The sequence below is a fragment of the Coffea arabica genome, chromosome 11e, assembly GCF_036785885.1.
Source record: "Coffea arabica cultivar ET-39 chromosome 11e, Coffea Arabica ET-39 HiFi, whole genome shotgun sequence".
Lineage (NCBI taxonomy): Eukaryota > Viridiplantae > Streptophyta > Magnoliopsida > Gentianales > Rubiaceae > Coffea > Coffea arabica.
This window is the reverse complement of record NC_092331.1, coordinates 11,589,003-11,613,678: the sequence shown is the minus strand read 5'-3', so window position 1 is coordinate 11,613,678 and position 24,676 is coordinate 11,589,003. Positions and strand designations below refer to the sequence as shown.

General features: G+C 36.2%; 3 protein-coding genes and 1 long non-coding RNA gene across 4 annotated transcripts; 2 read left to right on the top strand and 2 right to left on the bottom strand.

Moving 5' to 3' along the window:
- The first annotated feature begins 5,777 nt into the window (after positions 1–5,777).
- Positions 5,778–8,159, top strand: LOC113705932 (protein FAR1-RELATED SEQUENCE 5-like). The gene is made up of 3 exons (XM_072072927.1): positions 5,778–7,895; positions 8,019–8,099; positions 8,151–8,159. The coding sequence occupies exons 1-3, from the start codon at positions 5,778–5,780 to the stop codon at positions 8,157–8,159; spliced, it is 2,208 nt and encodes a 735-aa protein (XP_071929028.1).
- A 111-nt stretch (positions 8,160–8,270) lies between these two features.
- Positions 8,271–9,176, top strand: LOC140021071 (uncharacterized). Its single transcript, XR_011825049.1, has 4 exons — positions 8,271–8,338; positions 8,504–8,611; positions 8,725–8,793; positions 8,922–9,176. It is a non-coding gene; the product is annotated as an uncharacterized lncRNA (long non-coding RNA).
- A 6,553-nt stretch (positions 9,177–15,729) lies between these two features.
- LOC113719016 (uncharacterized) lies at positions 15,730–16,684 on the bottom strand. The gene is made up of 4 exons (XM_072072922.1): positions 16,514–16,684; positions 16,315–16,421; positions 16,140–16,212; positions 15,730–16,033 (listed from the first exon to the last, which is right to left on the bottom strand). The coding sequence occupies exons 1-4, from the start codon at positions 16,682–16,684 to the stop codon at positions 15,902–15,904; spliced, it is 483 nt and encodes a 160-aa protein (XP_071929023.1). The 3' UTR covers positions 15,730–15,901.
- Positions 16,685–18,988: 2,304 nt separating this feature from the next.
- On the bottom strand, positions 18,989–21,824 carry LOC140021637 (uncharacterized). Its single transcript, XM_072072917.1, has 9 exons — positions 21,718–21,824; positions 21,509–21,637; positions 21,384–21,432; positions 21,102–21,254; positions 20,418–21,023; positions 20,041–20,184; positions 19,834–19,938; positions 19,068–19,395; positions 18,989–19,023 (listed from the first exon to the last, which is right to left on the bottom strand). Exons 1-9 carry the CDS (start codon positions 21,822–21,824, stop codon positions 18,989–18,991), a joined length of 1,656 nt encoding a protein of 551 aa, XP_071929018.1.
- Between the last annotated feature and the right edge of the window lie 2,852 nt (positions 21,825–24,676).

Here is a 24,676-nt window from a genome sequence, read left to right as displayed (position 1 = left end):
ATTCTCAAATTTTCGATTACCACCGGCTGAGTTACCGAATTTCATATTTTAATTAAATATTTTATATATTTCATGCCTATTAATATATCATATTGCATATTGATGAATCAATCAATAGTGTTATAAGTTGTAATATATGTTTATAGACAAATATATGACCTTAAAAGCATATTAATGAACATATTAATAACTTTTTACATTATTAATTACATATTAAATATACTTAACTAATATATATTAGAAAATCAATTTAAAACTTTGGATATTTTACTGAAATACTAATTATTCGGTCGTAATCCAATTTGCAATATTCAATTACTAAATAAAAGTTTGAACGGTAATTGGATGTTGACATTGTTGAAAAAATTGAAAAAAAAGTTGAATTTTTAATCAAATTATCGGCCGATAAACACCCTAGTAGTCTAGTACCAGTGCGAAACGTACGAAGACACCGCGTGAAGGGCGGCCATGGATCAAAGCAATTCATGGGCATTTTTTTCTCTGCATACACCGAAAATCACCAAAAAGGCTGAAAATTTCGCCTCTCTTCGTCTTCCTCATCTTGAGCATTTTCTTAAAGTTGCTCAACTGCATGCCTACCTCTCCAAATGCCTTCTCCTCCTTTAGTAAAAAATCTACTTACTAATCTTAGGTTATCCCTTATTGCCTATTCTCAAAATATTAGCTATGATAAAAATATCTTTTGGTTAATTGGCGATGGAGGTTGGCCAGAATTTTGGCGGGGCAACTCGATGCCTTTATTGTAGCTACTAGGTCTACAGCCATGCTAGCGGTGCCTCTTCACCCTTTCCCAGGCAGAACTGAAACCGTAAATCAAAGAAATTGATAGGAATCACTACAAAGGTCCTTCTTTCTGAGTGCAAACGAGACGAGTCAAGTCAAGTTTTTATCTAATTGAATCGAATCTCAACTTAATTTTATGAAATTCAAACTCGAATTTGAGTTCAACGAACTCAAAATGTAAAGTTCGAGTCGAGCTTTAACTGAAGCTCGAGCTTAAAAAAAATAATTATTTATTTTTTAAAAATAAATAAAATAATAATTTTTCTTAACAAATAATAAAATATTAAGAATATATATATAATTTTATTATTAAAATAAAAAATAATATATATATTTATATAATCGAGTTGGCTCACGAGCTATCAAGTTGAATATTTTCGAGTTTGAGTTCGACTTAGTCAGTTAGAATTTACTATTGATCGACCTCAATTCGATCTCGGACTCGAGTTGCTTTCGATTCGTTTGCAACCCCACCTACTTATTTGCCTTTTACTTTTCCTCTTTGTAACGTCAGGGCTTATGGATTGGTGACAAGGATTAGTACAGGAGCTCTCATTGAGTTGAACTACTTTTTGTAAGTTCTCACTTGGAACGAGTTGAAAGCTATGGCATTATAATTATCATTAGTGAAGTCCAGTTCTTGTTAGTAGAATGATAATACGCTTGATAGATTTTAGTTCTTAGTTTATCACTTTATATACTTAGTCCAGACATTGAAACATTAGGGCTTTTATTCGTAATGGCTCAATATGAAGCATGATAATACTCTACACTGATCATAGAAAATGTAAATCCCTTATGCAGCAGGGAAGACAGCGATAAGTAATTTTGACTCAACTAACTTGTACGGGACAATTTTAACTCAATTATATTCTAAGAGTTTACAAGCTGATAGTGAATTAATGCAACTCATTGAACCGCTTTTACGTTGCTCAAGAACGGTTTTATTGAAAATCGTTGCTGCCCTTTTTCCCTGTTTCGGTAGCAATTAACTCCTTTCACGAATCATGAGAAAAAATTTACCAGGCTTTCTCTCATCTACATAAGCGCTTGTCAGTTAGTACAAGTGGCAGTTGATGATAAGCTTATCCAAGCTTAATAATATTCACAAAAGCAAGTTCAATATTTATCTATGTCTATAGAAAATTGTTGATAAAATGACAACCACTTAATTCTATCCTTTCGACCCAAAAAAAGAAAAAAAAGGCAACCACTTAAAAAGATGTCAGAATGATGTCAGAATTATTGGCATGGACCACTCGGGTAAAAACCGGTTGGATGGAATAGTCCATTTCCAAGAATAGCCGACAAAACGTACGGAGTAGGATCCACATACTTTGCTAAGCAAATGATCTTGCAATTATTGTCCATTAGAGTGGATGAGTGCACAACTAAAAAAATTAAAATATTTGTGTGGATCTAGGTGTAGTCCTTTCTGTGGAGTAATCCTTGATCGGATCTAAATTCCATCAATTACAATTTGGTCAGGAAATGCAACACAGATAGGCCAATCAAGAGTGCAGATCTTCAACAATATAGGTCAGTAGACTATTTGACGTATCTATTCTCATATATTTTTTTTCATAACAAAACATATTTCATTAACGAATTATTGAAAATCATCCAACACGATTGATATTTATCATTGCTTTAATGACAGATAAAAACATGCACTAAAATCTAGAAATATGCAGCACAATTAAAACTTTCATGCTAAAAAAAAAAGAATTGATTAACTCGAGTCGACTATTTTATACCATATTATCTGTAACAGCAAAAAAGACAAATGCAAAAGATATCGCCATTCATTAAAGATATCGGAATGATGATTACTCTGTTTGGACCGGAATGTTTTTCAAAAACAATAAAAATTTTTAAAAAGTACTCGAAAAGGTAATTTAAAAATTAGTTTAAATTTTTTAAAAATTTTAAAAAATAGTTCAAAATATATTTTGGAAACTCTTCTACTCTTAAATATTTCAAAATATTTTCTAAAAATATCCTAAAATATAATCTAAAAACTCTATTACAGCAAATTTTTTTAAAAATATTTCTAAAAACAGCTAATCCAAACGGAGTGTTTGTGTGGAAAAACTCGGCGACGGGTTAGGTGGGGACAAGTGGACGATGGAAGTCTCAATCCGCCATGGAAAATTAAAGATATTCCTTTTGAGAAAATCTCCTTTGGGAGGCATATCCGCGTATCAGCTACAGGAACCATTCATTCCTTAGCAGCTGAGCTGGCCGTAAAATGTCGAGATCCCTATTGGACAATTGACCTTTAAATCCCAGACTCTATCAAACCAATCCACGTCTGTACGGTCGCTGTCTAAAAAAATTCCAAATGATGTACTAATAGCATACACGTGGTATGTGAAAGTCTACAGTTAGGCAGAGGTTCTCTGTATCAATCAACTCGTATAATTTGTGGAAATTAATCACGAGGCTTTGACGAGTCTTTGATGGCACCCATTTTGATGAGGATACGAGTGATATAAAAATTGATCAATCAAGAAGTTACTTTACATATGCTACATGCTTTGTTTTGTTATTATTATTATTATTATTATTATAAAGAAAAACTAAAGGCCTAATGTTAAGAACATAAAAAACCAAATAATACCATAAGAGAGAATAAGATGAATCTTGTTTTTTTTGTTATTGTGGACAATTTCATGTCTATCTATGTCCATAAACAATAAAATCTTGTATTCGTGATAGAAAAATATTATTGTTATAGCAATATTATTAAGTAAATTTAATAGGTAAAAAAGAAATATGAAACTAATATCATTAAGTAAATTTTATTGTTAAGTATATTTAATCTCATAAAATGATAATAAAATGTAAATCTAATATTTCAATAAAGTAAGTGATTAAATTTTATATACACTGTTAGTATATGTATTATTACTGTTAAATATATGACTATTAGTTTATATACTATCACGATTGAATGAATGACACATGAGTAAATTTTGAATTTATATACTATCATGATTGAATGGATGATATATGAGTAAAATTTGAATTTTAAATTCAAATTTTATATACCATCACGATTGAATGAATGACACATGACTAAAATTTGAATTTATATACTATCATGATTGAATGAATGATACATGAGTAAATTTTGAATTTATATACTATCACGATTGAATGGATGATACATGAGTAAATTTTGAATTTTAAATTCAAATTTAGCACATATGTCATATATCTAATAATGATAGTATATACACTATAGTGTATATAAGATTAATCCAACGTAAATTTAATATTGTTAAGTAAATTTAGTCATCTTAAATCTTTACCAATTGCTACCTACAGTCCACCGCCTTCATGGTTCCCTCTACCCGAGCCTAAACGCACAACCTTGCGGTGGACCCATTGCCAACGGATACGGGGCAGGAGCGGTCCTCAGACGACCGCTCCTGAACGGTCTCCTCACAATAAAAAACGTGAGGAGACAAATGAGCCAAGTCAGCAAGGCTGAAGCAGGGCACAAAAACGGCACCGTTCCAAATAAAAAAATGTTGACTTCCAAACGTGAGCAAACGGAGCAAACGGAAGAGAAGTAGATTTTGAAATTCAAGTTGAAATTTTGAATTAGTCGCAGAAAACAAAACTGAGGGAAGAGTCTTGGCGTGCTTCTGAAGGAGCTCTACTGTGACAGTCTGACCGACCGCTCATTGAAGGTAGAAAGCTGAAGTTCGAGTGGAATTCGACTTACTAGCTCTTTCTAGTGAAGTGAGTGTAGTCTACTCTGATGAAAATAGCAATTGACAGAAAAGTGAGTGGAAAGGCAGGCGGCAAGGAAGAAGCAAAGAGAGATGAAGCCAAAGTTTGGAGGGAAAACTGAATAGCAGAAGCAGCTGTAGTTTTCAACTGGGTATAAGAGTATTGTATCTATTTTGAATGCGCACAAGGCAGGCGGTAAGGTAGAAGCAAACAGAGAAAGGACAAAATCTCACGAAGCCAGATTTTGTCCTTCAACTTAATAGCAGATGCAGCTATGCTCTCCGACTTCGGTGAAACGTGAAGCGTATTAGCAGACCAAGGTAACATGACTAAACCATGTCAGTAACTGTGGCCAATAATTTGTCACCCTATTTTCAATTGTTAAATGAAGGATAAAATTAGAGTCAGTGACCATTTAGTTTTTCAGTGATGAACTATAAAGGGATAGTAGTTTTTGGAAGACCTAGGGGTATGTATTCAAATAAACCATCGAACGGAATTAGGGAAAGATGAGAGAAACAAAGTCACATTTAACAAGTGAATGAATGTACATCTTGTTGTAAATTAGTTACATGTTATAGCCACCGTATTACAATTGATATGAATCATTGTGCATCTAGTAATTGGTCCATGCTCATGGAGTAATATTAGTTTGTCCCTCTCTTGACAGTGTAGTGTGTATAAAATAGAGGTGTAGAGTTGAATGAGGTGAAACTGAGGAAAAGACATATATGTGAATAATAAATGGGTGAACCTTGTATTGTAAGTAAATTACATGATGTAAAAAATATATTACAATGAGTAGAAAGTGATTGTTTGGCCCTCAAAATATAGAAATAGTAGAAAATGCGGAGTTGGCTTATGCGGTTGTTATTAACGAATGACATAAGGTCCAGTGAGCTAAAGAATCTAGAATCAAAATATAATCACCAGCGTGGATGTACATACAGTTAAAATAGACTTACATCGTGTGACCAATACATTACAATCCGTATAAGTTAGTGTACATGGAGTTGTATTTGTGCACAGATTGTGTTAGAGTAAAAGTAAGATGATGTGAATCATTAATCATATTGATAGCGTAATAATAGAATTTGGTATACGAGTAATGTATGATTCATAACACATTATGAATGGTAATATACATTTATGTTGTCGTTTATGTACATACAATTCATGAAGTGTTGCAAATTAGGGTGTTTGATGCATAATTGGTAGGATCAGAAGTAATGGATTGCAGCAAATTGGTAGAAGATGGGACCCCTGAGTTAGGAATGGAGTTCAACAGCGAAGAGGATGCGTACAAGTTTTACAACAAATATGCCTTTAAAATGGGTTTTAGTGTACGTAAAGACTATCTGAATAAAGACAAAGACGGCGTGACCACGTCTAGGAGATATAGTTGCTGCAAGGAAGGTGTGAAGCGCAAGTACGAAGGTGATGTGATGCCAAAGAGGACACGAGCTCCGACGAAAACAGGGTGTGGAGCTAAAATGGTTATTGTGTTGTTTAGAGGAACAATGAAGTACCGTGTGCATGATCTTGTTTTAGAGCATAACCATGAGTTGCACATTGCTCAATGTGCGCACATGATGCCATCACAAAGAAAAGTGAGCGAGGCTCAAGGATTCCAAGCTGAAATAAGCGAGGACGCTGGGCTTTCATTGAAACAGAGCCATGAGCTTATGGGAAAGGAGGCAGGTGGGATGGGAAATGTGGGATATACTCGGGAAGACCTGAAACGATATCTTCGTACTCGACGGGAAAGGAGTTTGAAATATGGAGAAGCAGGTAGCATGCTGAATTATTTTCAAGAGCAAACACTCGAGAATCCATCGTTTTTTCATGCCGTACAGCTGGACTGTGAAGAGCAGATAACGAATATCTTTTGGGCTGATGCAGGAATGTTAATTGACTACAAATTTTTTGGAGACGTAGTCACATTCGACACAACCTACAAAACAAATAAAGAATACCGACCACTTGGAGTGTTTGTGGGTTTTAACCAACATAGGCAAATTGTGATATTCGGTGCTGCCCTTATGTATGATGAGACTATAGATTCTTTCAAATGGGTGTTTGGTACATTTGTAGAAGCAATGTGCGGAAAGCGTCCAAATACCATACTAACCGACCAAGATCATGCCATGGCAGCCGCTCTTTCAGTTGTTATGCCTGAAACATTTCACGGTCTATGTACGTTTCACATAAGGCGTAATTTTATGAAACATCTTGGTAATCACTACAAGGAAAATAGTGATCTTCCATACATGTTTGGTGCCTGCATGTATGAGTTTGAAGAAGTGGAACAATTCAATAGGGTGTGGGAGGCGATGGTGAAGAAACACAATCTTGAAAATAATGAATGGCTCTCCGGGTTGTATAAAATTCGTGATAAATGGGCAAGGTGCATGATGAAAGAAAGATGGACCGCGGGAATGCGAAGCACCCAACTCAGCGAAAGCCTAAATGCAGCAATTAAAAATCATTTGAAACTGGATCATGACCTTGTGCAGTTCTTTAGACATTTCAATCGGGTGGTTGATGAAAAGAGACATAATGAACTGATTGCAGAATATGAAATGAGGCAAAAGCTTCCCATGGTAGGGTTAAGGCAAACACCTATGCTTGTGCATGCATCAGAGACGTATTCACCAACCGTATTTGTTGCATTCCAAAATGAATATGGCGAGTCAACAGCTATGGTTATATTGAGACAACAAGATGCAGCGATGTTTGTGGAGTTTGCGGTCATGAGGTATGATGGAGGACTTGAAAGAATAGTAGTATTCAATCGGAATGATCTAAGTGTACATTGCAGTTGCAAAAAATACGAGAATGAAGGCATTTTATGTGGGCACGCGTTGAAGGTGTTTGATACCGTGGGCATAAAAATAATTCCTCCTGAATACATTAAGAGGCGATGGACAAAAAGAGCTCGGGCTGGAGACTGTTTTGATCGGCGAGGACAGGAAGTTGTGGCTGATCCTAAAGTAATGATTTCAACTCGTTATCGGGAGCTCGCTCCAGCCATGATTAAGGTCGCAACTCGAGCAGCAATGTCGGAGGACACCAGCAAAGTAGCAATCACTGTCATATCCGATTTGTCAAAGAGAGTTGAGCTCCTCCTCTCAGAAAGCGAAGAGCAACCTTTGCAAAATCAAAAAAATCTGAATATGGAGGAACGAGATAAAATTGAAATTGTAAATGAAATGGGGGAGGCAGTAGTCGCAAGAGGCATTAAAAAACGAGGCGGTGGGAAGAAAAGTAGAGTGATGCGAAGTTGGGTCGATAAATTTGACAGAGTAAAAAGAAAATCTAGATTATCAAGAACTACACAGACTACGGTATGGATCAAATTTTGGTACTTGGGGAACATTTATGCTAAAACTAAGTTATTGTTATACTATTAACTAAAGTTTAGGTAACATTCATTATGAAATAATATTATTGCCGTGTCAATACTGTAGGTCTCAGAATCGGAGCCGACATCGGTTTCATTTGAGGAATACATGTTTATGGGATGCCGTTCATCTACTGACTCTGTTTCGGTTAGTATAAAATGGACATGACTCTTACTTTTATTTGGATGTTTCTAACAGCATAAATAGTTACATTGATGTTACATTGTGTGATAATGTTGTTACGGCCGTCATCCCTCCTGATATACGTATTTTGTTTGTCTTATACAATGATTTGGCCCATACGAAACTTGTAGACGCATTCAATGAGTCAGACAGTGAATGGTCCTCCAAATGTTGTTGCTCCCGATATCGATGAAAGTCAAACGGTATGCATACATTTAGTAGTTAAAATAAAACCTTCTTGTTCATGTAGTAGAGCTACCTTTTTTTCTTTAATTGTAACGGTGGGCTCCCGAAGGCTGTCAAATCATGCAAATTATGTAGTTAACGTATGCTCGCTTTAATAACGTATTATTTTTTATTATTTCAAGATCCACCGTTTGGCTAATCAGGGGCCTCCTGCAAGTGTCCCTACAGAATGGATGCATCCCAGATTTCCTATTTTTTCCAAGCATAACTCCATCAGAGATGTCTTAATGGTCTGATATATCATTTTTGTTATAATGTCTAGTCCAATTTAACTTTATAAGTGAGCAATATAGGCACTGGTAATGATTTGTTGACAGTCGATTACTTATACTATATAATGTAGGAGGAGCGTGGGGCAATTTCAACACACTGTGATGTTGATGCATATCATGTATTTGCACCATCACCTCAGGTGATAAACTTTTATCGTTACAGCACATATTTATGTAATGTTATTAATTGGAGACTTGGACATCGTATATCATTAATCGTATGTTTTATTAATAATATTTGCTGATTTGCCATCGTTACCCATTTCAGGGAAGAAATAACACACAGGGATTGCAACTACGCGTTGACGTCGCCTCCCCCCAGAATGAGGTTGATGAATGATGTGTAACTATATATTTTCAACGAGACATTAAGTGGTTGTCCCAACCTGAGAATGTTGCATATGTACGTTACAAGCAGTTAATAAGTTGTTACAACTTATTGACGAGGTTATACAGGCACCATTGATGTTTCACTCTTTTCAAATTTAGACAAGTGGATTACAATTGTAATCGCATCTAGTGTTAGTAGTCATCAATTAGAAAATTATAAAGTTGGTAGAAAATTGAAGTAACAATTTTACAATAGAATTGAACGTGTTTTTTGTGATCGGATTTTTTTCACTAAATCGACCATAACAGTTGAATGGTTGTCGTGATATGTATATCATTCTACTACGTTCAATTGCATAGCTTAATAACATATTTATTGGCATAGATCGCACCGTCAAAGGTACGATGTATAAGATAACACAATCTAAAGTCTAAATTGTCTTGATTTTGTTATGATGATAAATTCGAATTATTATTGGGCTATTTTTATAAAACATTATCATTTAGGCCATTTGTTTTGCATCGCTTGACGAATTTAGTGCACCATTGACATGATATATCACAGGCACATCAATTGGTATTACAAGTTTTTAGGTTAATTAAATTATGATCAAACCAGGTCACGACCACGTCTAGGTAATAGGTGCGCATAAGAAAATGATTCCTTGGACAACTAATTTGTAACGTTAAAATGAAGTTTTACAATGCAACAAAAAGGAATAACGAACAGTACACAATGGGTTACAACCAGTTAGGGATCTGTTACTGTTACGTTACAACTAGTTACGACTGAGTAACAGGCATTATTAATATCCAAATATGGTAAGCAATTTATTTGAGTAGAGATTATAATGAGTATAGTTTTACCGCTACCCTAACAAACATTGAACTACATCCCTTGTTATCAGTTGTATCCCATACAACACCTGGGAACGCCGTCATGCATTAGACAATGGGGTATGTACCTTTGAAAGTCATCGTCGCTTGATTCAGTAAAGTCAGATAGGTCCGGGTCCGATATAAGCATGGGATCTGCTAAAATGTGTTGAACATCAAAATGTTTTCCAATACCATGTATTTTTGCGGCCTGGATCTCGTGGAACCTGTGAAGCCTACGCTCCATCTGCATAACTTCTCGCTGTAGTCTATGTAATACGCTGGCATCATTGGCTTGTGGTCCTATAACAAGATCCGCTGACCTTGTTCTCGGGACGCGGATGCCATGCCAGCGACAAAATACCTCTAATTCCATTCTTCGCTCACGAACAGGCTCCCATATGGGTTCATGGTCCATAACGAAATAGCCAGACGGTAGATGATCGTTGACGATATTTTTAAAAATGTGACCAGCTAGTCCCAGAGAGTTGTTGGTGTTAAGTGGAGCGTTCCTGAACTCGCGTTTGGTACCATATAAAACCCTCCCATCTGGTGTTTCGTACTTGCTTATGGCATTTGTTGGATCCAACGATACTTTCCGTCTTTTTTGCCGAACATTTGATGGTAAACTTGTATGAGATCCTTCGTTTGTGGATTGCATGACTATACTAATACCTACTGCTTTTTGGTTGGATGTTAGAAGTATCTACTGATAAAGAATTAGGTGAGAGAAAAAAAGAGGTAGAAATTTTTAACAGAGCACCTATTTGAGACCATACATAGTAAATGGTTTCTTCTGGCAACTTGACCAACTGCTTGCTATGTCATTTCATGTTGTTCTCCACGGGATAGTACTCCTGGGTGATTAGATGAAGGCATGACAACCACCTATTAACGAGAGAATAGATTCAACGTTTAGTCAAATGTATAGTGTGTGGATGAAATAATGGTTTAATTTGATTGGGTCATAACCTGTACTCCAACAACAATTGGTTCAGGTGAATTTCCAATTATTCGTCAGTCACCTTACTTTTCAAGTGTAACAAGAAGTTGCCACTAGCATATGTACGTTACAGGACGTTAATAAGCTGTTACCGCTTATTGATGTGCTTGTACAGGCACCTTGTCATTTGCCTATATGTTAAAATTTAGACAATTTGTTTACAATTATATTAACGATAAGTATTACAGATAGTATTACAGGCACTTCAATAGGTATTACTCTTTCAGTACAGAAATGAACTTACAATTTGCGGCATGGTTTGGTTCCACATGACCACATAATAAGTAACAGTTTCGCAGAAGAACATGATACTTCATTGGGACAAGTAATTTGAAAGTAGGGTAACTAATATTTAAAATGCAACAAATTTTGATTACTCTATGTACATGTTGAGTTACAACCAGTTATGTATTTGTTACAATTCATTACAACTAATGAATTTGCAATCGGCAGTTTTTCGTCTTATCTAGTTAAAACTACTGATATTACAACTAGAAATTCCCTGATATTACAACTAGTGATACTACAACTAGTTAATATCTGATGAACTTTTCCTCTTCTCTCGTTTGTGCAATTGCACTTGGCACAAACAAAAAGTCCTCCCCTCTAACACATAAAATTTCTTAGACACTTTAGTAAGTGTCTATTGAGAATATAGAGATGGTCGATTCGAACCCCAAAACAATTGATGTAGCGAGGCCTTCTCGAACATCTCATTAAATTAGCGAGATCTTCTCGAACATCATGCAACCTACTGGCTGCTATTTGGCACCCAAGAACTTGATTTCTGTGTGAACCCTCTATTGATGACACTGCAATTGAGGTTAGAGGAGGGTTGGAAAATACTAATAATAAATTTCATGCACGGGTTCATTGCCACCCTTCAGTAGAAAGAAATGGGAAGTGTGAAGTTATTGAAAATGGAAAATGTTTGTGTAGTAATGAAAGGTGGACAGAAAAATTTTTGTTGTTGAGGGATATACTTCTGCAACCGCCCCCTTTTATACTCCGCAGGACCCTCACAATGTGGTAAAATATCACTGGACAACGCATTCCAGGCCAAACAATTTTGTCGTTGCAGTTGAAGCTGTAGAGTTCGATGCATGCCATTGAATTGTAGTGGTTCTCTGTTCACACAATAAAACAAATTTTGCAGCTTTTGTCATGAAATGACCTGTACACCAATATTAAGGGTCATGTGGATAAACAGTTACACATCAGTGACCTGTACGTTTCACTATGTACGGATTGCGTTACAACCAGTTAGTTGTATGTTACAATTTATTATAACTAATGAATTTGCAATCAGCAGCTTTTCGTTTGCTCTATTTAAAACTGAATAATATTCCAACTAAATATTCCCCGATATTACAACTAGTGATAATACAACTAGTTAATATTCGATGAACCTTTTCTCTTCTCTTGTTTGTGCTATTGCCCTTGGTAGAAACGATAATTCCTCCCACTGACACATTAAATTTCTTAGACACTTTATTAAGTATCTATTGAGAATAGTTACGATGATCGTTTCGAACCCCAAAACATTGCGTAGCGAGACTTTCTCGAACATCTCATTAAAATAGTGAGATCTTCACGAACGCATATGAGGGCAACTAGTACATCACGGGAGAAGAGACTGTAGACCCACATGCAGTGCCTGAACCATGTCGGATAAGTTTTGTTACGTTTCCAGGCCAGATTTGTTGTACCGACAGTGAATATACGTGTTACGTGCTGTTGCCAATCGTTTACAGACTTCAACACATGTTTGCAGCTTTTATCATGTTTAGGTCCTGTCCACCAACTTTTAAGAGTCACGTGGATACAGAGTTACACCTTAGATTCATGTACATTTCACTGTGTGCATGCACAGTTACACTGTCACAGGGAGGTATGACAGCCCAAATTATGCAACAGTTTCTTGGCCAAGAGTCAGATGTGTAACACTCTATGACCTTGGTCGGTGTATGACCCAAATTTACTACCTCTATGAGCGGTTCGTACCTCCTTCTGCTCCAATGCTCTATAGGAGATTTCAAATTCGACCAGAAATTTTATGTATGTTGTAACTCAGAACGAACAAAGAGGTAAATAATAACTTACGAATTGTAACAATATATGAACAGTTTGTCAATCGTATGGACAAAATTTGTTGAACTATATTTTTAGTATCGATACATAAAATAATAAGTGTTACGTCGTGTCACTAATCAGCATCAGAAAATAAAATACCAATTGGGCAATTTTTATCATGGTAAGACCTGTATTGCAATGTTAAGGGTACCGATGTGAATATTGAGTTACACATTAGTGACCTTAATTTCGACATTGTGCATACACAGTAATACGCAAAATATTGTGCACAAAATCTCACAATGAATGTCAGTTTTTTGGCCCAGAGTCATATGTGTAAAACGTTGGTCATTCAATGACCCACAATGTGATAGTACCTGAATAAGCACCTCCTTCTGCTCCTGATGCTTTATTAAAGATTTTCAATTTTACAACTAATTCACTGAATGTTGTAACTTAGGACGAACAAAGCTGTAAGTAAGAACGTACGAATTGTAACAATTTACAATTAAGGTAACCATTTGTGCATCATTATACAATTAATAGTTTCAATTAGTTGGAGTCATTAACACAAAACAATTGAACAACACAGGTGATTTCAGATAAAAGAGCAATCATATAACTCCACAAAAAACTAATAGTGTGACTTCACCAGTTTCATACAACTATACGACTGGATCTACTGTTTACTCTATCTTCTAGATCACCTGCCAAAATGGAAAGTCAACAGTACAAGGATGTCAGTGTAACTTTGCCTATGAAGGATACATCTCCGACAAACTACAGGCGAAGTTTATACCCTCCCATGGGGCGAAAAATTGAAAGTGCTGTCAGCGAAAAATTGCTATTAGGATCAACAGAAAGGCGACCGCTACCGATATCATCATGAAGGTTTTCATTTGTCGAATATCTTGTTCGATTCGATGCACATGATACGGGAAAGAGTTTGGTTCATTTTGCACTGTTCCGGGACTGTCGAAGGAGCTTTCTCTACTTATTGCTTGTCGATTCGGTGAGGGAGGGCAGTAGTTAGCCTGAACTTGCTCATGATTCCTCCCTATTGGATGACACCAAGCGAAAAAAGCACAAGTTTTTCCTTCACAATAGAAGTACAGCAACCCCTTCGTTGGTTTCTGTGACTCCACGATCTTCAGCCCAGCCCTTTTTCCGCAGTGGCAGTACCGATATTGGTACCTTAACTCAGTAGATCCGCTACCAAAATTGCTCGATGAAGACATTTGAACGATCTAAAACTCCTTTTGGGTCACATAAGCTTTAGTGTTTTAACCTTCTGTTGAATTAATGGTTGTGTGTCGATCATGAGCTAACACGGACGTACACATAGGTGGGAGTTAATATGTGGCAAGAAACGATATAAGCTAGTAACTAAATTCTGGAGAATTAGTAAGTATAGAATAAGTAACATGTTTTTTTAAGACATACACAAAACCCAAAACATGTAATTGACTGTTACAATTGGGTTTACGTATCACTAATCCAATAAATAAATTGATAATCAAACTTTTTGAATAAATGTAATAAACTACTGACCCGATTCGACACATGCATGCCATTTTCGAGTGTGTTCAAATAAACTATTTTATTTGAATGCCATTCGTCATTTGTCACAATAACTATTTTGTAACAACCTATAAGCACACTGTAGCATGCAATCATCAAACATGGAGTTTTGTATTAATTTTCACACTCTAACTTCCCATTGAAGCATTTTGTAATAGTCTTTAATAACATTCAACTTCCCAATAACTATTTTGTAACAACCTACAAATACTTCGTAACTAACAATTTTCAAATATGGAGTTTTGTAAAAATTTTCAAACTATCCCCTTGCGAGTAACTGTTTTGTAACGGTTTTCGAACATACTGTAACTTCCCAATAACTATTTTGTAACAATTTACAAACACTTCGTAACCAACAGACTTCAAATATGGACTTTTGTATTAATTTTCAAACTGCAACTTTCCAACTAACTATTTTGTAATACTTAGCGAGCACATTTTGTAACTTTTAAAAAACTATTTTGTAACAACCTACAAACACTTTGTAATTAACAGTTTTCAAATATGGACTTTTATATTAATTTTCAAACTGCAACTTTCCAACTAACTATTTTGTAATACTTAGCGAGCACACTGTAACTTTTAAAAAACTATTTTGTAACAACCTACAAACACTTTGTAATTAACAGTTTTCAAATATGGAGTTTTATATTAATTTTCAAACTGCAACTTCCCAACTAACTATTCTGTAACATTCTACGAACACACTATAACTTTCCCAAAACTATTTTGTAACAACGTACAAACACATCGTAACTAACAGTTTTCAAATATGAAGTTTTGTATTAATTTTCAAACTGTAACTTCCCAAATAACTATTTTGTTACAGTCATACAAAACACTGTAACTTCCCAATAATTCTTGACTAACAACCTACAAACACTTTGTAACTACCAGCAGTTATATATGAAGTTTTGTATTAATTTTCAAACTGTAACTTTTCAATAACTAATTTTGCAACAAACTAATTGGGCGCTTGTTCTATAGTTACACATTGTTCAATGTAGGTTCTAGTATAGTTGGCACAGAGTCACGACGAGCATCTTTGAACCATAGATTCACGACACAATTGAACCAATTAATGCTCCGTTAATGTTATTACTGACATTATTCTAGTGTCAATAGAAAATCTGAATTAAATTCAGAATTTATGGCCACAAATGATAAATAAACAGCACCACGATAAAAATTGCTAATCAGTATTGATGCTAATGTCTCCAGAAAAACAAAACTACTGTCTCAAAAGAAAGGTCCTTCTGAGTAGACTCCATAATAAAATTAGTTACAGTAATCCAAAAGCTGTAATACACATGTAATAATATACAAAAGCACGTCAAATGCAATTTTGTGAATTTCTTTCTCTCCCAGTCATGAATACTTATAAATCAGGCATTACCAACATTCAACTGCGCCCGTTTAGGTACTTGCAGGTTTGCGAAGCTGTCCGGAAACTTTGAGTTCTCCGCTGAGTTACACAATCGAGCTGTGTACAGCACTCGATACTTGCCAACATTTTCCTATCAGCACAAGAGGTAGGAATTAGCATAGTTGAGTGCCGAGGTAACAAGCATTAAATCAATTTCAGATGGATTGTAGGGAGAAAAGGGATATCAATTGTAATACCTCTGTAAGCCGAACAGCCAACCTTCCGCTCCAATGCTCTAGGAATGTCATAACGAAAACACCACTGTCACACCTGGTCACGTTGTCTTCTCATTAGTCAGTTATGGTATATATGTTGGACAAAAAACTTAGTACACGCTCTAACAATAATGACGGGAGAAGTCAAACTATTTACACTTTGTTGGGTGAGTGATGAGGGACATCGGCAACAGAAAATCCGAAACTGGAGAAGTCAATTTCCTTGCCAAACTTTGCCGCCACAACCAAACCCAGTGAACGTTTCTATATCACCAAAGATTATGTAAAACTGATTACAATCCACTAATGTGGCACTGTCATGTCGTGTAATGCATTTAGCAATTTGTCCAACATACCAGTCGATTCAGTACACTAATGTCTTTGCTCTTTGCTTGACTGCTATCAGGGTCTAGCACGTGCACTTCTTTCTCTGAGACACCGAAGCTGTAGACAAACCAAGACCCCTCTATGCATACTGGCACAAGTATCTGCGCCAAATGAGGTATGAAAAAGGTCAGACAGGTCATTCTACATAACCGAGTATGACTATGTTTTGAATGTTTAACAGTCACATAAGAAGTTTTGGATTAAAACTGATAATTGCATACCCAATCACAATTTGCAGGATCAACCCCCGTATTGTTATTGCGAACCTTGAAGAGCTTTAGAAGCTTAGCAGATAAGCTGGCATCAGAGAGCTTGTCGAATTTTCCCATTTTTAAAATTCCTTCCTGCAACCAATAACATAGCCGAGTGAAAGGTGCATAGAAGACATTAATAATGGTGTGTTGGATCGTAATACCAATTCAGATATGATGATGAGCATCTTTAACACAACTGTAGGATGCAGTCCAAATTTCAAACTCACAACTGCAACAGGTTCTACGATGTAGCGTTCAAGCTTCCTAATTTTGGCAGTTCTTCCACCCCAATTCATGAGACGGGCAAACATATCAATCACCTAATCAATGGCAAATGGTGATCAAAACATATAATTGAGTGTTGCTTGGGTGAGTTTACGTATGACTATTCCAATCAATAGATACATAATCAAACTTTTTGACTAAAAGTAATGAACTACTGACCCGATTAGACACATGCATGCCATTTTCCATTGTCTTCAAGTCAAGCCGAGTCAGCGAAAATTGATACATTTGAACAAGTATGTCCCTATCACATCCAGGACACAATTAAACGATTTACTAATAATTATTACTCCTACTCCAAAACACGAAAATCTGACTAATGTATATGAACTCCAATCTCATCCATATTCAATCTATTTTTCTATGCCATCTTCTTATGAACCACACGCGTACTTATTGTAGTGAATGGATCACAAGATCGAATTAATAGTTTTGTCAAGAATCTTACTTGGGATTTTGGTCCGGATCCCATGCATATGCAGCCACATTTTTTTCGTATAGGCTAACTGTCACAGGTGCTGGTAGAATGAACTCTGCTGACCGCAGAACAGTGCTCTTCTTTGTTGCACGTGTAGACTTGTGCTTCACCTCAACGTCAAGGCCTCCTACAAAAGACAAATAACATGCATTTCATATGACATTCATTTGTTGTCGTCTAACAAATTATAAGGTATTTTGCTTCATTCTTCAGACACAATGCAATTAGCAGTCATCAAACACCAATCGATTATTTCACTAAATGCAATGTAACTGTCCTAAGAACTATTTGTACAACTCTTCAAACACACTGTAACTAACACTTTTCAAACAGTTGTGATAAATTTTCAAACACACTAACTTCTCAATAACTAATTTGTAACAGACTTCAATCACACCATAACAGTATGCTAAACTAACCGTTTCTAAGAGTTTTCAAATGCACTTTGACCAATAAATAAGTGAGTATCAACCTACAAACACACATTTAAACAGCAATCATTTAATATGGAGTTATGTTTGAATTTTGGAAACTGTAACTTATCTATTAATTATAATGACTAACAGTCTCCAATAACATTCAACTTTCGTCTAAATAATCACTCATGTAACAAGTTACAAACACTTCGTAACTAAAATTCTTCAATTACATCACCTGCATTAATTATGAAATAGCTTTCCGGTAACTATTGTACAATAATGTAAAATAAATTCCGTGACTAACGATCCGCGAATATGGAGTTGTGTATTCAATAGAGCAAACTGTAACTTTCAGGTTACTATTTCGTGACAAACTTCAAGCACACTGTAAACATTCTTCAAACATACTAATTTTTAATCTATAAGTTTCCACATTTTTTGGTAACAATTTTTAAACACACTGTAACTTTTCAATAACTATTTTGTAACATTTTTCCACTGCAATGTAACTAACATTTTTCGAAACACACTAACTTCTTAACATCAATAAAGTCATACTTTCATAATATGCCTAATTACGTTTGTTACATCAACTTCATATGTGTTTCATATCGGACAGGGTATGACAGTATGCTTAACAAGTTTTCGATGATGACAAGCCAGAGTTCAGACCCGTGTACGTAGCATCATGATGGTATAAACACAGTTACCGTATATGATAATAGATGTTACAGTCATAGTACATGAATTACAACCTTATGAATAATAACAGTATACCAACCTTTCCGCTTTCGACCATATGATCGCAACTTTCGTGGCATTTCTTGCTCAAGCAGATGTGACGTCGATGCACTGGCGTGCAAAGGTGGTTGCACCGTACATTGACCCTCTTCGGCAGGTTCTATGACGTTTGACCTGTATTGCTCCTGCTCTTGCTCTTGAAGCTGTATAATGCTTCCTTGCGCAGTTGTTGTCATGGTGGTCCCTTGTTCCAATCCGCGACTGCTGTTATCGGGTACGACTGATGAGGTAGGAATTGGATTCTCCACGTCCATTACATCTTCATTCAGCTCTGGATCTTGGATACCTTCAATATTTGTCCTCGTATTGGCATCGTCTTTCTCGGCCTGCGCTGCATTATGCTCGTCTTCATCAGACCCTTCCGCATCAATTTCTTCAGCATCATCATCCTCGTCGTCTGCCCCTTCTTCGGCAGATTGAAATTCCGGCTCTTCTTCGGTATCAGGACTCTTGTGCATTGTATAGTCCTCCTGTACAGGTTTTTTTCCTTTGTCCAATGCTTCAGTCCCAGAAGTGGAAGCTTTTGCTCTCGGCTGAGAGGAGAGGATTTCTGCAATCTTCAATATCCTTCGTTGGCTACTAACAGCAATGTTATACAGCTCATTTAGCTCAGCCTGCAGTTAGATGATGAAATTATCAATCCATAAATGAGCCACATGCTCTCAACAATTTCATACAATACAGGCATATACAATAGTACATTTACGCAAAGGTTCTTAATTTAACATTTGAATTGCGGCCATAGGTTCTATAACTGTAACTTATATACTAAAAAATAAAATGGTCACCCGGGATCATTGAAACTTCATACATTTATAACATGATTGGCCAAGAGATCACTATATTTCTGTATTTCCATTCATGTGACTTAATTTTTAATAACTCTCTAGACAGGGATGTAATATTGGGATTGGTATCACATATTAACATGATACTACAACATGAATGAAGTTGATAGGCCTATCAATAACCAATAACGTTGCTTACAATATGCAGTAATTACGTCTAATCAAACAACAAATTTCATTAAATCATGGAACAGACCCACTTACACCGATATCGGCGTGCCCGCTGTTCATCAGCATTCCTACCAAATCAGGGGGTAGTTCAGTACTCTGCCCATCATATTCATTATCTTCCGGATCATATTGTCCAATCTTTAACAACAAATTAAACCAACCATTTCAATAGAAAAGCCACGCAATACATAGACCACTACCTTTTATATGAAATGAGATCAATAATATATAACATTTTACCAGTTTTCCTTTTCCATAAGCTCCAAGATTTTTAATCTCAAGTGCATCCCTTTCAGAGATCAGAGCATCTGTCCATGCCTTAGCTCGCGGAGTAGTCCTCGACACTTTATGCTTCAGTATTTGTACCCGATCAAGATAATGAATCTGCAATACAATACAGTAATTAATTCAACTGTAGATAAACTTGACCACACTGTTAAAACATCATCGTAGACGCATTCATTTGAGCATAATCTAATCAATCCATCGCACTGAATTTGATAAAATGTGGAAATACAGACAGTAGTTATGAAGGCACGCAAAACTAATTGACTCTCTGGTGCACTGTGTAACAATTAGAGCATATTTTCGTCATGACTACAACTATCTAATCTTACCAGCAGAACGAAGATACAACCGCCAACGTATTGGTGCTGCTTTTCACTTTTCTTTTGCACCTCTAGCACCTTATTGCATAGTACGATCCTCACATACTCAGCCCAGTTCAATCTGGCTACCCTATCAACCAATTGCGTACAGTTCCAAACCTTTATTTTGTGCTCGGCTCTAGTGGTTGGAGCCAGTAGACATCCACAACAAAATGCCACGAATAGTCTTAAGAATTCTTCCCCTGCATTCATGGCTACCAACTCATTTGGGAGCTCATTCCATTTGTATGTCCTACGACTTGGTCCACTTCCCCCAACCTCGGTTGTATCGGTGTCTTCAACTGGAACGGGACCTTCGTTCGGGATCCCCAGGATTAAACTGATATCCTTTGACGTTAAAGGTAGCACACCATCTCCACCAACATTTAAACTGCTCAATGTCGGATTAAAGTTGTCAACAAGCCAGGTAGCTATGCCACTAGGAATCCAGTGACACTGTATGTCTAGCAGCCCTCCAAATCCTATGTCTCTAATCTGCTGCTTCTTAGTTTCATCGATTCGTGAAACTAAACTTGACATCTGCTTTGGCGAGCATCGGATAGTGTACTTCTGATTCTACACCATTTTTTAGATATATGCATTAGACTAATATAAGTTTCATTAAATGTTTGATGAATCATGCCGTGTATTTACCTTGATTTGAACCCGTGCTTTTCGCAATATCGGCTTTCCTAGACGTTCCATTTCTTTCTCATACTCTTCTTTCTCTTTCAAATATTCCTCCTTTCGCTTCCTCATTTCTTCCTCACTCAACTTATTATATGCTGCCCGGGCAATGTCATTGTACTGCATTGAATAAATAAAATCAAAAAACACGTTAGACTAAACACAAAATAATTGCTCGTTTCACTATTTTTCCCTTAGGCACCCCATCGGTTCAATGATTCTTCAGTTTATTTTGCTAGGACAGCATACCTCGGTCAGCTTAACACCCTTCGCCGAAACCGTGTGTTGATACTCTTTCCTGTCCACATTCAAAACTCCAAAGTTATATGTGCTATTTAGTACCATTATTTTTCCCTCATATTCAATAATCTTACCTGAACTTCATCCATGGATTCAATGGTGGGACTGGTTCTGCGACCTCGCTTGTTCCCGCTGTAATCAGTTCTTCCTCCCCACCTAAACGATCATTCCTTTTACTGCTTCTTTTCCTTCCCATCCTGCCCCTGAACAGTCAACATTGTAATGCTGAATAATGATGCCAAGTCTAACCTGCCAAGACCTTACGCAAGCACTGGCCACTTACCTATTCGATGAAGTGGGTGCTGCACCGTGTTCTGTACCACCACTTGTTTCGGCGAGTTCTTCTCTGTCTGCTTCCTGAAGTGTGCTTCCTGCTCGCGTTCTTGCCATTGTAAACTAATGTTTTTAACAAACATATTGCACTTCAGTTCCAAAATTTTTTTTCCAACCACAGTCATAACATATCATGAAGTACTGCTAAACATAATATATGAGCATCAAATATTAGTCACGCTAGTTATAGTACAACCTGTAACATTTTTTCTCACACTCAGTAACTCATTCTTCACAGTTTGTTATTTATTCCAACTGCCACTAATCTACATAATCTGTTGTTCTACCTATCAGATTGTACTTCATCCATCAATTTCTTCTTCTATTTATTATGCTACTGTACAATACCAATGCAGTAGAATAAGGGGCCATCCAAATTTATAGTATCTTCATGAAATTCTATAGACCAGTTCTATTATTGTAACTTCTGATCTATTACGTGTAACAACTATCAAAGATGATGTCCAACCACAACAATTATTGTACAAGTAATCTTCCTTTTCACAATTTGTTTGTCTCAATACCAAATTTTCTGGTTAATTATCCCTCATTTAGTCATTTCATAATCTATTCCCCTGCCTATCAAGTTCAATTCAATCACATTCTCCTTTATTTATCACCCTCTTCAACAATATGAATGAAGCAACAAACCCGTTAAACAATTTTACGTCATTGTTCATCCAATTTTACAGTGCACTTCTCCTAGTGTCACTATTAAATGACTGCGTGTAATGACTATCCAACATGATGTGCACCTACAATAACTAGTAAGATTCTTAACCGTTATTCCACACTAACTATGCTAAACCTCATGATTTGTTATTCCGTCTGTCTCACATTGCCAACTTATAACCTACTCTCGTACTCATTCACTTCCAACCTAGAAACTTGTCTCTCTTTATGCAAGTAAACCAATAACCTGTAACATCAATGTAAAAGAAAATATGAGAAGCACAACTGAGTACAAAACATTAAAACTCTGTTATTTCTCTGTACCTGTTAAACCACAACATGTAACAATTATCCAACACTGTGTTAATGCACACGCCCTAATACAATAAACTTACACCAATCAAGACACAAATACGACATCTCAATTTCAAAATAACATTTTCATTAGCAAGTATGAGACGCACAACTCAGTACAAAACATTTGAACTCTATTATTTCTATGTACCTGTTCAACCACAACATGTAACAATTATCCAACACACTTACACTATTCAAGACCCAAAAACGCCATCCCAATTTCAAAATAACATTTTCATTAGCAAGTATGAGACGCACAACTCAGTACAAAACATTTGAACTCTATTATTTCTATGTACCTGTTCAACCACAACATGTAACAATTATCCAACACTGTGTTCGTGCACACGAACTAATACAATAAACTTACACCATTCAAGACCCAAAAACGCCATCCCAATTTCATGATAACATTTTTTCAATTATAATCTGCATCCATTTTTTCAATACTAACTATCGAACCCATGCACACATTTTCTCAAGCAGTTGTGCCGCACGATTTCCCCCTTCTTTCCCACTCTCACTCTGTCATGCTCAAAAACTAACTCATAATACTCCTATCATGCTGCACTTACTCATTACTATACACAAAATTGTGCTCACGTGATATCCCTCTAAGCGATCATCCTACTGTACGCCAACAACATCCACAAGTAAGGTCCTTCAACAAGCATGTCAAATCACACATGTTACTGCATCATCGTAGGCCTCAAAAAAATTTGAATACCTGACTGATTTTCGGTCGTTCACTACTCCCGCGCCTACGATCTTCCGCTCTTCAACCTTGGGTTCACCTTTCTTCTTCTTATAACAAATCCGAATCACCAGAAATTTGTCCACCACTCCACCACTTCTTGCTTCTCCTTGCTATTTTTTCAGTATCCAATGTTGCACTTCCACAGCTTTTCGCAATGTCACGCCGGAGAGTGTTGCCAATCTCGTATTTTCCCCTCTTATTTCTCCCTTCGTGGCTTTTCGCATGCAACTGCTTCGTCTGGTTTGGGTGGGAGTCTAAGTGCGGCTTTTCATTTTGGTTTGGGCGGGACTTTGCTTACTAGTGGTCATAAAGTTCCGTTTCTTGCCGTTACGGTCAGCAGAGCATAACCATTTTTTTTATTGTCTCACTTAATAAAACGACGTCGTTTTGGGCCAAACTGAAGCCTTTTGACGTGGTTTATTTCTGGCCTTACCTTTCTTTCTGTGAGGGGACCGTTCAGGAGCGGTCCTTCTGATTAGGAAAGCAATACAAAAAATATTGAAAATTTTTTTGTTCTCTTTTTGTATTTTTTTAGTCAATTTGCTAATTCTCTAAATTGTTCAACTATATGATTTGGAATCTTGTTATATCTTTCGAGGATAGGAACTTAGATTAGTTCTTTTTTTTTTGGGGTATGATTTGTAAATTTTAGTTAGGAAAAGAACACAAAAATGTTGAATATTTTGTAATCTTGTGTTGTGTTTGTTAGTCAATTTTGCTAATTTGCTAAGCTGTTCAACTTATATGATTTGGAATATTGTTATTTCTTTGGAGGACAAGAACTTAGATTATTAGTTTATGTTAGTCAAAGATTGTTTTTTAGTCAATTTTTTATATTTATTATTATGGATATAATTATTTTTAGTTTCAACTATGTATAGATTTTTTTGGTATATTTATTTAATTGCATTATTAGAGGGTTGAACATTGTAGGGCATGTTTGAAACTAAGTAAAATAGGGAACAGAAGAAAAACTAAGGTGTGCTACAATACCCAATCCAATCGTTATATTTGGTATGATTAATTAATTGCATTTATTAAGAGAGTGACTATTATATGCCATGTTTGGGCTCCTGTAAAGGATGTTAAAGCAGGCTAGAGGAAGATCCCTTTAACTAGAACC